Genomic DNA, 19,078 nt, shown 5'->3' on the forward strand with positions numbered 1-19,078 from the left:
GGTCAGATACATGAGCTGCAAAAAAATATTTACATTTTACTTTAAAAACTGGCAGCTCAGTCACCAGCATTTTTAAGTAAAAGCAGTGTTTTTTGTTTTTTTTTACAGTATATAAAAAATTGGATAAATAGAATGGAATGGAAAAATAATACTACTGTTTCTAGTGGTAAAATTCAAGCAATATAGCTGCCAGGTTGTTTTTTTTACCATAAAATCTTGTTTTAATGTTTTTTTTGTTTTGTTTTGTAATTTTTTAGTGTCTTACTGTGTATGGAAAAAAACAGTACCAAAGTTGATTTTACGGTAAAAAAAACTTAGTCGGTGGAATTTAACCTTAAAATCTATTGTCAATTTTACAGTCTACAATTTGATTGATAATTTGTTTTGAAATCATAAGTCAAGCAGATATTTAAGTACAGTATTTATCTTTATTTTAACAAAAAATATTTATGGAATACATGATAATACAATATTTTGATAATATTGAATTTTAAAAGGTATGCAATTGCATGCAGTACATGATTTTTAATGTCAAAAGGGAAAGAAAAAATATATTTAGTAAGAAAAGATTAAGCATTTTGTTAACGCTTATTATTTCCAGGCTTTCGTGGGCCACATAAAATAATGTGGCGGGCCACATTTCTTGAGTTAGACACCTGTGGTTTGTATGGAACTGTTCCTTAGTGGAATTTCCAACCACATTATCCCTGGCTTTTAATGAAATACACCGATTTGTGTGGTAATGCTAATGTGACGCCTTGTCAGATCTTGTAGGGAGCACAAAGAGAGAGGATGAAGAGGCAATAGAATTAAGTGGGAAATTATCTTTGAAAATAGCTCTGAATATAAAAGTGGCCGTATGGAACACAAAGGATTTGCATAGTTTGGGCTTTCATGTCAGGTAAAGGACAGTGGTACCGCGATTGTAGTCATTAATCCCTTCCAAAAGGTCAGGACTGAATTGTAAAAAAAAACAGAGGAATGTTTCCAACGAATCCCTTCTCGACACCCAACAATTGTTTTAAAGGGGACCAATAATGATTGAATCTAGATGTAAAACACTTCCTTGTATTATGTCCATCACTGGCTCTAAACCAGGGGTGTCAAACTCTATTGGAGGAAAATATATTCTTAAGTGGGCCGGACTGGTAAAATCATGGCATGATAACTTAAAAATAAAGACAACTTTCAGATATTTGCCTTGTTTAAAAATAGAACAAGCACGTTCTGAAAATGTACAAATCATAATGTTGTTTTTGTTTAAATTACTTGTGGTTAATAGTATTTTATTTTGTCTTCATTTATACTTTCTGATGTGATAATGTTAATCAGTCAAATAGTTAATTTGTAATCTATCAGAAAATAAACTGAATAATAATAATATAATATCAAATTACAGGATGTTATTAATGTGATTTAGTCAATTTCCTCAACTGATGTACTGACAGAATGTGGTTTATTCTGTACATATGTAGTAGCATCATCTACAACACAACTTGTGAATTTTTACTCATTTCATTAATGAAACATGAGTTAAAGTGGATACATATTATTTCAGCATATTAATGTGCCCCCAGACATTGTGTCTCCAGTCTAGTGTTGTCCTGATACCAATATGTTGGTACCGGTATCGGTACCAAAATGTATTTCTATACTTTTTTAAATAAAGGAGACCACAAACATTGCATTATTGGCTTTATTTTAGCAAAAAAAATCTTACGGTACATTAAGCATATGTTTCTTATTGCAATTTTGTCCTTTAATAAAATAGTGAACGTACAAGACAACTTGTCTTTTAGTGGTAAGTAAGCAAACAAAGGCTCCTAATTTAGCTGCTGACATATGCAGAAACATATTGTGTCATTTTCCATTCTATTATTTTGTCAAAAGTGGTAAAATATGAATTTTTAATCTACTTGTTCATTTACTGTTAATATCTGCTTACTTTCTCTTTTAACATGTTCTATCTACACTTATGTTAAAATGTAATAATCACTTATTTTTCTGTTTGGATGCTTTACTTTAGTTTTGAATGATACCACAAATTTGGGTATCAATCTGATACCAAGTCGTTACAGGACCGGTACTTTTTAGAGGCGTTATATTACCGAATATGATTAACTAGTATCACGGTACTATACTAATACTGGTATACCATACAACCAGTCATATGTACAGATGATAATCTGTACATATCATCATGATCATTTTTGTGACAATAACGGTGATAAGAAACGTTCATCCCTAGTTGCCTCTATCTTAACACAGCACATAGCTCCACCCCCTATGAAGTAATGCGCGCTCTCACGGCAGGGGATACGAAAAATTGCTATTGCGACATCCAGTGGACACATTTAGAACAGCAGTTTCTTTCCGCCAAAAATGTATTTCCAGTTTTTATCCTTTCCGCGAACAGCCTGGACATTTGAGACCCCTGCTCTTTACTATTACTGGCGAGTAAGACCAAGTTTTTTTGGGGGGGGGCAGATTTTACTGAATTCATTTTGGCAATCATTACGCCAGCTATCAATGGGGAGGCTTGTAATTCAAATTTACTGTAGGGAAGGGATTCATAAGCCCCGTTCATGGGTGGATCTTTCGTGAGAGGAAGGTGGGGGGTTACTCATTTTCAGAATCAGAAATGCACTCTGCTGAAAATTATGGAAAGCGCCACGCTATACAGCAACTAACGCTGTAGTATAACTTGGAATTGCTACAAAACACATTTTAAGATATGCAACACTTTACTGCCGTCTGGTAGCTAAAGTGGAGGGTGCAACCCCCAAACTTGTCAGGTTTCATGTGTCAGGCATAACTGCGAGAAATGGGGCCATATGAATCGCCTTCCAACTGTATGCTCACGACCTAAAGCATGACAAAAAAACTAAGACAGCTCATTATCCAAAATACTCATAAGTTGAGGTGCCACTGTAGTTTTTTTTATTGAACTTCAATTTGAGACTAGGAAAAAACATAAGTAACATAAGCACTGTGGAAGCTCTCTTCCAGTGGGTCCTCCTGACCACCAAATATTTCTAGGCGAGCCCGTTTCATTGTTTATAAGATAGTTTTTTATTCTTCATAAGTCTTTTGGTGCTTTTCAGCAGCCGTCTTTTGGTCAATATTCGTTGTGCTCTCGCTCTCCCCCAGCTCCAACCACGTCTCTCCTCCCGGTCGCTGCATACAGAGCGACAGGTGATTAGATAACAAGGCCCAGGTGGACAATCTATGCACCTGTCGCCTCGCTGCAGGCCCGCAGGCCACGCCCCCCTCCACATACCTCCACCGCCAGACGCAGGCCGGGAAGCCGTCCGGCCGTGCCTACTAACAAGGCCCAGGTGGGCCATCTACGCACCTGTCGCTGACTTCGAGGCCGGTCCTGGCACACCCTGCCTCGCTGCAGGCCTGCAGGCCACGCCCCACTCCACAAGCACATATTAGCAAAGACAAAACTCGAGACTTTACAGTAATGCACTGTAAACAAACAAACAAAAAAAAGACCACAACCGTTGATTTTACGTTTAAAAAATGGCAGCTAAGTTTCAAGGATTGCACCGTAAAAATAAAAGTTGTATCGTTGTTTTTCCATTTACAGTAACGCACTGTAAAATGTATGGTTGTTATTTTTACACTGCATTATTGTAAATTGACAAAACGGTACCGCTCGTATTTTAAACAGTAATGCATGGTAAAATAAATTTAAAAAGTCATTATATTTAATATTAATAATCCATTTTTATTTACAAAGCACTTTTAAAAGGTACCCAAAGACACTTGCACATTATCAAAAGAAGACATGATCGTAATCGGTATAATGATAAAACTGTTCACGTGTGAATCTACATAAAACAGGCCAAATGAAGGAGAATGTTATCACACGATGGGGGACATCTGGGGCTGAAATCTGCAGCCCCCAGGGGCGCTGCTCCGTGCCCCATCATACCCCGGGGGGTGAAGCAAAAAAGGCGGTGGACAGGATGTCGTAGTGTCTTTCAGAAAGCCTTGAAGTCACTCTGTTCGGCGTCACGGAACAGAGTCAAAACGTCCCAGATATCCTTGAAGGTGGGAAGGGATTTTAGTACGTCGTTTGTTGCAATGGTCTCACTGGGGTGTTTGCATAATGTCCTTGCCAAGGCCAGTGCAGGGGAAGCCGAATTGTAGTCAGATGACCTGGACGTTCAGACTGCAGTCACATTGAAACCATATTTGATTTACACTATATTGCCAAAAGTATTTGGCCACCCATCCAAATGATCAGAATCAGGTGTCCTAATCACCTGGCCCGGCCATAAGTGTATACAATCAAGCACTTAGGCATGGAGACTGTTTCTACAAACTTTTGTGAAGGAATGATCCGCTCTCAGGAGCTCAGTGATTTCCAGCGTGGAATGGCGGCGCATGGCTATGCTGCGGCTCACTAACGCTCTTGGGAGTGTAGAGCGATTTGGCAAAAAACACCCGTAATTTCTGTCAATTTCATGGCTGGCTCAAAGCGTGAACACTCTGTGATCACATACGACCGACAGACAATTCTGGATGTGGATGGATCGGGTCGTTATAGACTGAAAGATGCATGTACGGTGGACCTCCTCGCTAGCATGGGAATACTTCGCGGGCTACATCGAACGGCCTTTGTAGCAGCGGAGTCAAGTGCTAGCGGTGACCGCCAATGGAGACGACGTAAGCGGTGCGAGCGGAAGCAGAAGCGGGGATGCCGAGCGGGGCTAACAACAAAGAGAAAAGCTAACCAAAGAAACGTGGAGTCTCCGGTAAGAAGCCATTTAAACTAGAACTGGCCGGCGTCAGGCTGGATAATCCCTGCACACATAGCAATTCTCTTAGAATAAAACACAACTCACATAATGTTTTTTCTTTTGTGACCGTGTCAGAGGCAGACATACATTGTACTGAGGTAGCTAACTATGATGCGTTCAGTTTATCGCAACATCAAGCAAACAATCTGAATATCCCCGTCGTATCAATTCCTAGATATGGTCGAAACTATTTAAAGTGCACTACGCATAATAAACGCAACATTATTAATATTGCTACTTCGGATAATTTCAACAAACAATCCTCAAAACAGCCCACTACCTATAATGTGGGCTTTTTAAACATAAGATCATTATCTTCCAAAACGTTATTAGTTAATGAAGTCATTAGAGACAACAAATTTGACGTCGTTGGTCTCGCCGAGACCTGGCTCAAACCAGACGATTTTTTTGCGCTAAATGAGGCATCTCCTCCTAACTATACCAATACACATGTTGCCCGACCTCTTAAAAGGGGAGGGGGGGTCGCACTAATATACAATGAAAACTATAATCTTACACCTAACCTAAATAATAAATATAACTCGTTTGAGGTGCTCACTTTGAGGTTTGTCACACCGCTGCCTCTCCACCTGGCTGTTATCTACCGCCCCCCTGGGCCCTATTCGGACTTCATCAGTGAATTCTCAGAGTTTGTTGCTGATCTAGTGATGCACGCCGACAATATAATCATAATGGGGGACTTTAATATCCATATGAATACCCCATCGGACCCTCCATGCGTGGCGCTCCAGACTATAATTGATAGCTGTGGTCTTACACAAATAATAAATGAACCCACGCATCGCAACGGTAATACGATAGATCTAGTGCTTGTCAGGGGTGTCACCACCTCTAAAGTTACGATACTCCCGTACACTAAAGTAATGTCCGATCATTGCCTTATAAAATTCGAAGTTCTGACTCATTGTCAACAAACTAATAATAATAATAATAACTACTATAGCAGCCGCAACATTAATGCTGCCACAACGACGACTCTTACTGACCTACTGCCTTCGGTAATGGCACCATTCCCAAATTATGTGGGCTCTATTGATAACCTCACTAACAACTTTAATGACGCCCTGCGCGACACCATTGATAGTGTAGCACCGCTAAAGCTTAAAAGGGCCCCTAAAAGGCGTACCCCATGGTTTACAGAAGAAACTAAAGCCCAGAAATTATCATGTAGAAAGCTGGAACGCAAATGGCGTGCGACTAAGCTTGAGGTTTTCCATCAAGCATGGTGTGATAGTTTAATAACTTATAAACGCATGCTTACCTCAGCTAAAGCTAAATATTACTCAAATCTCATCCACCTCAACAAAAATGATCCTAAATTTCTGTTTAGTACAGTAGCATCGCTAACCCAACAAGGGACTCCTCCCAGTAGCTCCACCCACTCAGCAGATGACTTTATGAATTTCTTTAATAAGAAAATTGAAGTCATTAGAAAAGAGATTAAAGACAATGCATCTCAGCTACAACTGGGTTCTATCAACACAAATACGACTGTATATACGACGGACACTGCCCTCCAAAATAGTTTCTCTCTCTTTGATGAAATAACATTGGAGGAATTGTCAAAATGTGTAAATGGGACAAAACAAACATGTTTACTTGACCCAATTCCTGGGAAACTTATCAAGGAGCTTTTTGTATTATTAGGTCCATCAGTGTTAAATATTATAAACTTATCACTTTCCTCTGGCACTGTTCCCCTAGCATTCAAAAAAGCGGTTATTCATCCTCTACTCAAAAGACGTAACCTCGATCCTGATCTCCTGGTAAACTACCGGCCGGTGTCCCACCTTCCGTTTATCTCGAAAATCCTCGAAAAAATTGTAGCACAGCAGCTAAATGAACACTTAGCGTCTAACAATCTCTGTGAACCTTTTCAGTCCTGTTTCAGGGCAAATCACTCTACGGAGACAGCCCTCACAAAAATGACTAATGATCTATTGCTAACGATGGATTCTGATGCTTCATCTATGTTGCTGCTTCTTAATCTTAGCGCCGCTTTCGATACTGTTGATCATAATATTTTATTAGAGCGTATCAAAACGCGTATTGGGATGACAGACTTAGCCTTGTCTTGGTTTAGCTCTTATCTTACTGACAGGATGCAGTGTGTCTCCCATAACAATGTGACCTCGGACTATGTTAAGGTAACGTGCGGAGTTCCCCAGGGTTCGGTTCTTGGCCCTGCACTCTTTAGTATTTACATGCTGCCGCTAGGTGACATCATACGCAAATACGGTGTTAGCTTTCACTGTTATGCTGATGACAGCCAACTCTACATGCCCCTAAAGCTGACCAACACGCCGGATTGTAGTCAGCTGGAGGCGTGTCTTAATGAAATTAAACAATGGATGTCCGCTAACTTTTTGCAACTCAACGCTAAGAAAACGGAAATGCTGATTATCGGTCCTGCTCAACACCGACATCTATTTAATAATACCACCTTAACATTTGACAACCAAACAATTAAACAAAGCGACTCGGTAAAGAATCTGGGTATTATCTTCGACCCAACTCTCTCGTTTGAGTCACACATTAAGAGTGTTACTAAAACGGCCTTCTTTCATCTCCGTAATATCGCTAAAATTCGTTCCATTTTGTCCACAAGCGATGCTGAGATCATTATCCATGCGTTCGTTACGTCTCGTCTCGATTACTGTAACGTTTTATTATCGGGTCTCCCTATGTCTAGCATTAAAAGATTACAGATGGTACAAAATGCGGCTGCTAGACTTTTGACAAAAACAAGAAAGTTTGATCATATTACGCCTATACTGGCTCACTTGCACTGGCTTCCTGTGCACCTAAGATGCGACTTTAAGGTTTTACTACTTACGTATAAAATACTACACGGTCAAGCTCCTGCCTATCTTGACGATTGTATTGTACCATATGTCCCGGCAAGAAATCGGCGTTCAAAGAACTCCGGCTTATTAGTGATTCCCAGAGCCCAAAAAAAGTCTGCAGGCTATAGAGCGTTTTCTATTCGGGCTCCAATACTATGGAATGCCCTTCCGGTAAAAGTTAGAGATGCTACCTCAGTAGAAGCATTTAAGTCTCATCTTAAAACTCATTTGTATACTCTAGCCTTTAAATAGACTCCTTTTTAGACCAGTTGATCTGCCGTTTCTTTTCTTTTCTTTTCTACTCTGCTCCCAACCCGGGGTGGACCGCTAGCCTGTCCATCAGATGGGGACATCTCTACGCTGCTGACCCGTCTCCACTCGGGATGGTTCCTGCTGGCCCCACTATGGACTGGACTTTCGCTGATGTGTTGGACTTTCACAATATTATGTCAGACCCACTCGACATCCATTGCTTTCGGTCTCCCCTAGAGGGGGGGGGGGGGGGGGTTACCCACATATGCGGTCCTCTCCAAGGTTTCTCATAGTCATTCACATTGACGTCCCACTGGGGTGAGTTTTCCTTGCCCGTATGTGGGCTCTGTACCGAGGATGTCGTTGTGGCTTGTACAGCCCTTTGAGACACTTGTGATTTAGGGCTATATAAATAAACATTGATTGATTGATTGAACTGTCATAGGATGCCACCTGTGCAACAAATCCAGTCGTGAAATTTCCTCACTCCTAAATATTCCAAAGTCAACTGTGGGCTTTAATATAAGAAAAGGGAAGAGTTTGGGAACAACAGCAACTCAGCCACCAAGTGGTAGGCCGCGTAAACTGACAGAGAGGGGTCAGCGGATGCTGAAGTGCATAGTGCAAAGAGGTCGCCGACTTTCTGCACAGTCAGTTGCGACAGAGCTCCAAACTTCATGTGACCTTCCAATTAGCCCACGTACAGTACGCAGAGAGCTTCATGGAATGGGTTTCAATGGAGCTGCATCTAAGCCATACATCACCAAGTCCAATTCAAAGCGTGGGATGCAGTGGTGTAAAGCACGTCGCCACTGGACTCTAGAGCAGTGGAGACGCGTTCTAAGGAGTGATGAATCACGCTTTTACATCTGGGTACCTGATGAACGAGTCTGGGTTTGGAAGTGGCCAGGATAACGGTACATGTCGGACTGCATTGTGCCCAGTTTCAAATTTGTGGAAGAGGAATTATGGTGTGGGGTTGTTTTTCAGGAGTTGGGCTTGGCCCCTTAGTTCCAGTGAAATGAACTTTGAATGCTCCAGGATACCAAAACATTTTGGACATTTCCATGCTCCCAACCTTGTGGGAACAGTTTGGAGCGGGCCCCTTCCTCTTCCAACATGACTGTGCACCAGTGCACAAAGCACTGGGATGACATTTCAAGTTCATATGTGAGTCAAGGCAGGCGGCCAAATACTTTTGGCAATATAGTGTATATGTCAAATATGTGTAAAGAAATCGTAACAGACCTGCAGTGTGAACATAGTGGGATTCTTTGTTTGAGCACCCTGTTATGCGGAATAATACAAGGCTAAGCAGACTAGTTTGTTTTGCACAATGATTGGCTGTAGAATGACCAAGATGGTATGCGAAAACTGGTGCTCAATTTGGGCTGGAATTTTTGTCAAAAACCAAATCATATTTAAAACAAAGGGGACAACAACCGTGGTACCATTGGATTGCCCAAAGGAGAACAGTTTAATAAAAAAAATTCTGAAAACAAAAACTAACTTCATGGTCTGTCTATGATGCAGTTCCGCTGCTGCGGTGTGACCAACCACACCGACTGGTTTGAAGTTTACAACGCCTCCCGTGTGCCGGACTCCTGCTGCCTGGAGTACAGCGACAACTGTGGCCTAGACAACCCAGGAACATGGTGGACAGCGGTAAGTCCCAGCATGACATTCTAACAGTTCTTCTTCTTCTAAATCTTTTTATGTTTGCTTTGCTTCCTAAATAATACATCAGTCACAGCAAAAAAACAAACAAAAAAACCCCACTCAAACCACTACACAGCATCGAGGGTAGTGTATTCCTTTTAAGGTTTATGAACTCAATAACAGGAAGTGCAGTAAAGATAATCATAGTCTAGCCCAGGGATTCTTAATGTTGTTGACCGAGGGCAGGGGTCGTCAAACCAAAATGTTGAAAGAGCCATATTGGACCAAAAATACAACAACAAAAAAATCTGTCTGGAGCCGCAAAGCTTTAAAAGTATTTTATAAGTGTTATAATGAAGGCAACACATGATGTAAGTGTCTATATTAGCTATATTAGCTTACTATCAAAATGACTTTAAAGGCCTACTGAAATGAATTTTTTTTATTTAAACGGGGATAGCAGATCCATTCTATGTGTCATACTTGATCATTTCGCGATATTGCCATATTTTTGCTGAAAGGATTTAGTAGAGAAAATCGACGATAAAGTTCGCAACTTTTGGTCGCTGATAAAAAAAGCCTTGCCTGTACCGGAAGCAGCGTGACGTCAAAGGTTGAAGGGCTCCTCACATTTCCCCATTGTTTACACCAGTAGCGAGAGCGATTCGGACAGAGAAAGCGACGATTACCCCATTATTTGAGCCAGGATGAAAGATTCGTGGATGAAGAACGTGAGAGTGAAGGACTAGAGTGCAGTGCAGGACGTATCTTTTTTCGCTCTGACCGTAACTTAGATACAAGGGCTCATTGGATTCCACACTTTCTCCTTTTTCTATTTTGGATCACGGATTTGTATTTTAAACCACCTCGGATACTATATCCTCTTGAAAATGAGAGTCGAGAACGCGAAATGGACATTCACAGTGACTTTTATCTCCACGACAATACATCGGTGAAGCACTTTAGCTACGGAGCTAACGTGATAGCATCGTGCTTAAATGCAGATAGAAACAAAAGAAATAAGCCCCTGACTGGAAGGATAGACAGCAGATCAACAATACTACTATCAGGAGACACCGAACCAAACACTGGACCTGTAACTACACGGTTAATGCTGTGCCGCCTGTCGAAGCCTAGCAATGCTGCTGCTAACGACGCCATTGAAGCTAACTTAGCTACGGGACCTCGTCAGAGCTATGATAAAAACATTTGCGCTCCACCTACGCCAGCCCTCATCTGCTCATCAACACCCGTGCTCACCTGCGTTCCAGCGATCGACGGCGCGACGAAGGACTTCACCCGATCATCGATGCGGTCGGCGGCTAGCGTCGGATAGCGCGTTTGCTATCCTCAAAATTATAAATGATAAATGATAAATGGGTTATACTTGTATAGCGCATTTCTACCTTCAAGGTACTCAAAGCGCTTTGACAGTATTTCCACATTTACCCATTCACACACACATTCACACACTGATGGCGGGAGCTGCCATGCAAGGCCCTAACCAGCAGCCATCAGAGGCAAAGGGTGAAGTGTCTTGCCCAAGGACACAACTGACGTGACTAGGAAGGTAGAAGGTGGGAATTGAACCCCAGTAACCAGCAACACTCCGATTGCTGGCACAGCCACTCTACCAACTTCGCCACGCCGTCCCTCCTGGTTGTGTTGCTGCAGCCAGCCGCTAATACACCGATACCACCTACAGCTTTCTTCTTTGCAGTCTCCATTGTTCATTAAACAAATTGCAAAAGATTCACCAACACAGATGTCCAGAATACTGTGGAATTTTGCGATGAAAACAGAGCTGTTTGTATTGAGATACAATGTGTCCCAATACTTCCGTTTCAACCATTGACATCACGTGCAAACGTCATCATACATAGATGTTTTCAACCGGAAGTTCCCCGGGAAATTTAAAATTGCACTTTATAAGTTAACCCGGGCGTATTAGCATGTGTTGCAATGTTAAGATTTCATCATTGATGTATAAACTATTAGACTGCGTGGTCGGTAGTAGCGGGTTTCAGTAGGCCTTTAAAAGCCTTATATAAGTGTTATAATGAAGGCAACACATGATATACGTGTCTGTATTAGCTATATTAGCCTACTATCAAAGGTTGACGCAAATATTCGTTGACAGAAATGTTGTATTTTCATTTTTATTCTTCACATTTTTGCAACATTGAAAATCATTAATAAAATGGAGGCTTCTCACAGGACGAGATAACTTCCGGAAATGACTGGCTTAGAATGACCAAAGGTATAGATGTGTGTGTCCAAGTTTAAGGAAACGGCAGGCTGTCTTCTTCTAATGGATTTATTACAATCTTTACAGGCTCGCTAACGTTTGCTGTGGTCTGGAACAAAATGGCACACAAACAACTATCAGAAATGCAGCCAATATTGCATACAGATAATGTGTCATGAGACATGCAAATGTAAATTAAACACACAGAGGACGTAAGTAAAGGAAATTAAATGAGCTCAAATATACCTTCAAACGAGGCATAATGATGCAATATGTGCAAACAGCTAGCCTAAATAGCATGTTAGCATCAATTTGCTTGCAGTCATGGATCGACCAAATACGCCTGATTAGCACTCCAACAAGTCGACAATATCAACAAAGCTCACCTTTGTGCATTCACGCACAGCATAAAATGTTTGGTGGACAAAATGAGACAAAGAAGGAGTGGCATAAAACACGTCTTTCTGTGGCAGCATCAGAGAAAGTTGTACATGTAAACAAACTACGATGAGTTCAAGGATTGCTAATATTAGCAGGACAAAATTATGCTTGCCAAATACTCTCATCAGTGAAGCATGTATAACATAAGCAGTGGGATTTCTAACAATTAGGAAGGTTTGTGTCATGTTTGTTCTCCTACAGATACCATATTAAAACAAAAAACGTGTTTTTTTCTTCATCTTTTTCCATTTTCACACTAGAGCAGCGCTAAAGAGCCATGGGTTGCTAAACCCCCGACCTAGGGGCCCAACTTTCCCACTACAGAAGGGTACGGGCCCAAGCCCATGCATATATTAACACTGAATTAGTAACCTTCTCTTGATTTTAATCGTGTTCAATAATCATATATAACCTACTTACAGTATACAAACTTGTCAAATGATACAAAACCATGTGTTGATCAAAAAGATAATTATTTATTTAAGACATAAACCTTCGGCTTCTGTCAGGCCTCATTAGAAAAACAAGACCTAACCAAATATACTGCATAAGAAGGAAAGTTATGTTGAGCTAAAATAAATAAAATAAATTAATAATGAATATGTTTCATAACACGAAGATCTATAGAGGCAGAACATAGGTACAACAAGTATAAGAAAAACCTTGATTTACTAACTTAATTGGTCCTTGAACATGGTTTGTAAATAGAAAAAATTTAAGCAAATTTGTCCATCAATGTAAATGTGAATAATGAGTCCCAGCCTCAGCAAGTCCCTATTTTAGTAATAACAAAGTCAAAACAAAAAGAACTAGCTGAACTGTCCTCATTCACAGCCTCCCTGCCAACACGCACACACAGTGTCACTAGCGGTGTGGTGCCCTCCTTAACTTTAATAGAATAGAATGGACTTTATTGTCATTATATTTGCATATAACGAGATTAAGGACTTCAACTTAAGGTGCGGTAGTGGGAACAAATATGGGGTAAAAATAAATTACACAAGAGGTAATAAAAAAGAAAGAAAAAAACAACAACTAACAATTGAAATAAACAGACTACTATCCAATAGAAATAATAAGTAATCCTGTACAATATACAAAACACTATAGAATTACAAAATACAAAATACTGTACAATATTCAGTACAAGACAAGAGTACCGGAGTAAAAAATAACAATCAGTGTCGGATGTATTGCACTCGAAGGGTAATATTGCACAGTAGGGTATTAGGGTAGGATATTGAATAGGGGTGAATTATTATTATAAGTTAGAGTCCAGGATGGTGACAGCTCTGGGAAAGAAGCTGTCTCTGAGCCTGTTTGTTCTGGCTCTGATGCACCTGTAACGCCTGCCAGGGTCGCTTCAATGGTCAGGAATAAAGACAATAAAATCCACTTTTTCTTGTCAGTTTGTTCTTCTTTAGAGGAACAAAAGGGAGGGGGGAGGCAATGTCTCCTAACTCAAATTATGCTCGCAACCTAAAGCACAACAAAAAGCAGAGAGACAGCTAATTTCTCAAAATACTCGTAAGTTAGTTGAGGTAATACTGTGTTAATAAAGGTGCACAATCGGGATTCTGTATGCTTCACATTCCGACATGGTCAGGTGGGGATTTTTAAAGCAGTTGTTGTTTCTTTTTCTGGAATTGTTGCATTAATAGCAGGTTTTTCTTTCGTCGTTGAATCTAGCCGTATTTTGCGGGCAAAGGTGCTGTAAAAAAGCATTTGCCCAAAACCATGAATATCATGAATGACAATGATTCAGTGTGATGGAGCAGGTTGTGTTTTTCATTTGATTTGTGTGACCGTGACTTGAACTAAGGGTGAAAAGGAGGGTGGGCGTTGACTCGTTCCTCATTCGTATTATTTTAACTTTATTCTTTCACGGAGGGTTGTTAGCATGAGTAAAGCGTGCTTTGAGCTTTTAGTTCATTACCATAGCTGCGTGTAATAGGATGAATATTTACATGTCAAATGATACAGCAGGTTGTTACCAGAGGCAATTAGAGTTGCAGAGATAATACGCAAGGACAGCTAATATCAAATATTAATTTAGAACAAACTCCCCCTCCTTGCGGCCTGTTCTTCACCCCTGCAAACTCCTCTGCACTGAATTCATGAAATCCCTGGCTTGCTTGTACGTCCTATTATCTTGTCACTAAGTAGCATTAGCACCATTCTTTCAGTCATGAAGTGAGTGGGGGAAAAGACAAAAAGAAACAATTATATATATTTATATATATATATATATATATATATATATATATATATATATATATATATATATATATATATATATATATATATATATATATATATATATATATATATATATATACATACATACATACATACATACATACATACATACATACATACATACATACTGTATATATATATATAATTTTTCCTGTTTTCCCCTTTTCATCAATCTTGGATCAATTCAAGTTTGTCGTAGCAATAAACAGTATTGTCCCACAAGCACTTTATGCAGGGATAAACAACAAATGATAGAAAATCCATATCCATTTAAGAGTATGTTTCTTGTATAATTCAATCCTGTCTTCATTGACTTATTGGAGCCGCTGATGCCATTCATTCAATTCATATTAGAAAGGCTCACTGTGCGGTACCTCGTGTCAGGACTTGGTCCCTGGCGTGGTTGGTTCTCCCAGAAGGCAACGGAAAATTGGCGCGTGCGAGGCGTGAATTTAAATACATGTTTATTTAACAATAAAAAAGGAATCAACAAAAGGCGCTCACAGTGGAGGTAGCAAACTTGGCTATACAAAACAAAAGACTTGCACAAGGGCACAAAAACTATTAAACAAAACTTACTTGGCATGAGGAAAAAGCATGAAAAAGAGCAGCATGGATCATGAGCGTGAACAGAGTGGCAGGAGTGTGAATGTGATGTCGCCAGGACGAACAACAGAAACAGAAAAGCTTATATAGTGACATGATCAGTGAAAACAGGTGCGTGACTCTAAACTTGAACAGGTGCGTGACATGACGATGTGAACCAGGTGAAAACTAATGAGTTGCTATGGAAACAAACAAACCAGGAAGTGCAACCAGGAACTAAAAAGAGTCCAAAAAACAAACAACACATGGCCAAAACAAAAACATGATCAACAGACATGACACCTCGGGATACGAGTAGCCCATGTTAAGAGTTTTTTGGGGGTCTTATGCTTAAGGTTGTGAACAAAAATGTGGGTTACGAGGCTCCCCTGCTCTGGTTAGCGTGTTGAACTCCGTGAGATACGACCAAAACATCCCATCTTACTCACGAGCAATAGCCTTTAGCTAAAAATCTACATAAAATCATGACAGTTTTGTACAGTTGTGCTCATAAGTTTACATACCCTGGGAGAATTTATGATTTACTGGTCATTCTTCAGAGAATATAAATGATAACACAAAAACCTTTCTTCCACTCATGCTTAATGGTTGTGTGAAGCTATTTATTGGCAAACAACTGTGTTTACTCTTTTTAAATCAAAATGACAAAAAAAAGTACCCAAATGACCCTGATCAAAAGTTTACATACCCCAGTGACTTTGATCTGATAACATGCACAAAAGTTGACACAAACGGGTTTGAATGGCTAATCAAGGTTCCAATCCTCACCTGTGACCTGTTTGTTTGTAATTAATGTGTGTGTATAAAAGGTCAGTGAGTTTCTGGGCTTCTGACAGACCATTGCATCTTTCATCCAGTGCTGCACAGATGTTTCTGGATTCTGAGTCATGGGGAAGGCAAAATAATTGTCAAAGGATCTGCGAGAAAAGGTAATTGAACTGCATAAAACAGGAAAGGGGTATAAAAAGATATCCAAGGAATTGAGAATGCCAATCAGCAGTGTTCAAATGCTGATTAAGAAGTGGAAAATGAGGGATTCAGGTAGACCAGCAAAGATTTCAGCCACAACTGCCAGGAAAGCTGTTGGAGATGCAAAGAAAAATCCACAAATAACTTCAGCTGAAATACAGGACTCTGAAAAATTGTGGTGTGGCTGTTTCAAGATGCACAAAAAGGAAGCACTTGAAGAAAAATGGGCTGCATGGTCGAGTCGCGACTGAACTTTGTTCATTATTCTCCTTGGTTTGGGGCAAAGTGGTTCAGTGGATAGAGCAGCTGTCCAGACACTTTAAGGTTCCTGGTTCAATTGTAGTCACTGTCGTTGTGTCCTTGGCAAGACACAGTGCCACCCAACGTGGTATAAATGAAGCTTACCATCGCTAAGCTTCTATGTATGGGTTTCTCATTGTAAAGCGCTTTATATACCACTACCACATACACATCAATAATTTCATTTCATTCATTAATTGTACATGCTGGTAGTGTTTATTCTGCTACACTTTTCCTGTCTTGCATATAATTAAAGGACCTTTACCTGCACATTGCTATACCTTTCTCTGCATCCTGGGGGCACTCCAACAGCTGCCATGCACTACCGTGACAGTAACATTGTTTTTTCCTGTGACAGTAACTTTGTTTTTCAACCGTTGGAACAAAGAAAGTGTTCACATTTATTTTACACAAGACAATCCAATGTGCTTTACAAAAAAAATACAAGAAGGCAAAGATAAAAATAAGTAGAATATGCAATTGCGTGTGAAGGCCGAATGTGCTCAACCCACCGAACCATGTGAGTGGAACTAAAATGCTTTAATTCCCAGCGTGAGTGGAGTGTGGGGATGTTGGAACGGTTTGAATCGGTTGAGAAATGTGTGCTAAGAAGAGGTTTATATATTGTCCATTCATTTTTAATGGTGCAAAATTCCTGTAATTCAGTGTAATCCAGGATTTTTTTGGAACCAGGAAACATATTGGCTTGAATGTCCGGGATGAGTGGAGTATGTGGATGGTGGAACGGTTCCAATCGGGTGAACAATGTGGGAGTTGAAAAACTTTGAAAATCGCCATTCATTTGAATGGGAATTTCCTGGAAATTTTAGAATTTCGGAAAAAAATGGAATAAAAAAAAAATTGATAAAATCACGAATACTGGAATTTTTGGAAAACCGGGAATTTCTATGAAATGAGGTAACTTCTGATGTCCTAACTAAAAGGAATGTTTGATGAAGGGTTGGTTGGAATTGGTTGAAAAATGTGGACGTTAAAACGCTAAAACAAAGGGTGAAGATAGGGCTTTGGAAAACCCTGAATTCCTGGAATTTTTCTCAACTTGGAAAATGGTGGTTTGATTTTCCAGGATGTGGGTGAGAAATGTAGGAATTGTGCAAGTTTTAAAAATGGCCCATTCATTTTAAATGGGGAAAAATGTCCCGGAAAACCTGAAATTCTGGGTAATCTGGGGTATTTGGGAAAGAATCCGCGATTCACAGCCAAAATGAACGTTTGATACTTGAACGATTTCGATTGGATGAAAACTGCGGGCCCTGGAAGGCGCCAAAGTTTTTGGGCGGAATAATAATAATAATAAAGAGATGAGTGTTTGGTGTAGAACAACATTTGTGTGAATGCTCGGGCATTTACACAATAAGATATCAACACGACAATTAAAATTAAAATCCAAGACTGTAAATTGAAGAGTGCAAAGAAGAAACAGATTACTTTTATTGAATAAAGAAAGAAATCTGCACCATACTGAAGAAGAATGAGTCGATAACGCCAGCCAAGGATGTTAAACTAACATATAAAGGGCGGACATGTATCCATGAAAATATGGATAAGCTGTGGATGGTGTGTTTGACAGAGAAGCAAACACAGTACAATATTATTATTGCTTTACTTCCTAAAAAATACTGTAGTTGTACATTATAGTGTATTGCTTCTCATACAATATTTATTATCCGACAGTGTTTTTCTTTTTAAAAAAGGTATGCTACCTGTTACAACTGTGGTGTTTTGAAAGAGAAAGCACCGATCAAATTGATTTTAAATTCATTCGCAATTCGGGTTTTTCAAAGTGCAAACTGCATCTCAGAACAAACAGACTCGTATCCCGAGGTCGTCTTTTTTTTTTATGTTAAATAGATTGACTCCATAATTTAATGAGAACTTCCTTCCTTTATCACAAATGTGCTCAAAGAAACAGAGGAGGGGGAAATAAATGGAAGGAAGGGAATCATTGTTCTTGTATTTGTAATCAGTGCAAGCTGGTTATTACAGTAAGTCCCCCAAATAAAATAACACGCACAAACTCATTACGACCGACTATGAAACATTAAGCACCCGTTTGCCTTCTTACATGTTCCCCTGATGCAAATGTGAAACATGAATATTTCAAAGAGCACATAAAGCACAACAACTCCCAATCTTTACCGCTCATTAGCATAAATCAAATATGACTGCCGTGCCGCTTGCATAACGCTTGGGTCGGACGAAGGTTGGGAGGTGAAACAATGGCAAAGCACGACACTCAGAAACACACACAAGAAGTCTAAAGTGTGGGATGCGAGAGACGAGGCTTTCCAGTTCGAGTCGAGTCACGTCGATGTTATTTTTTAATTTACAACAGAAGTGGATGTGATTGGTCCATCGTTGGATGTGACAAAGAAGTGGCTGGAAGGTTTCTATCTGCTCCAACACACATGGTTTTGTCAAATAACCAACTTAACACACACAACTTTTACAGTCGACACAAAGCAGAGTAAAGTAGCGTTTGACTTTTGCTTTTTTGCATAGGATTATCCAAACAAATAAATTGAGGTGAAAACATAACCTCTTCTGTTGGTGGTGGAAATCATACTTGCCAACCCTCCCGATTTTCCAGGGAGACTCCCGAATTTCAGTGCCCCTCCCGAAAATCTCCCGGGGCAACCATT

At 40.0% G+C, this 19,078-nt stretch overlaps 1 protein-coding gene across 2 annotated transcripts in view; it reads left to right on the forward strand.

The window, feature by feature from the left end:
- The first annotated feature begins 9,379 nt into the window (after nt 1-9,379).
- LOC133664541 (tetraspanin-4-like) overlaps nt 9,380-19,078 on the forward strand; it is a 48,542-nt gene continuing 38,843 nt past the window's right edge. The window contains exon 1 of one of the 2 annotated variants that reach the window (XR_009828593.1): nt 9,380-9,598. Coding sequence is in view for 1 of the 2 variants with exons in the window: in XM_062069257.1 (XP_061925241.1) it covers nt 9,458-9,598 (141 nt within the window). In the remaining variant the exon portion in view is untranslated. The remainder of the gene's footprint in view (nt 9,599-19,078) is intronic. The other variant, XM_062069257.1, reaches the window with a different exon arrangement.

The sequence above is a fragment of the Entelurus aequoreus genome, linkage group LG02 (genome assembly GCF_033978785.1).
Source record: "Entelurus aequoreus isolate RoL-2023_Sb linkage group LG02, RoL_Eaeq_v1.1, whole genome shotgun sequence".
Lineage (NCBI taxonomy): Eukaryota > Metazoa > Chordata > Actinopteri > Syngnathiformes > Syngnathidae > Entelurus > Entelurus aequoreus.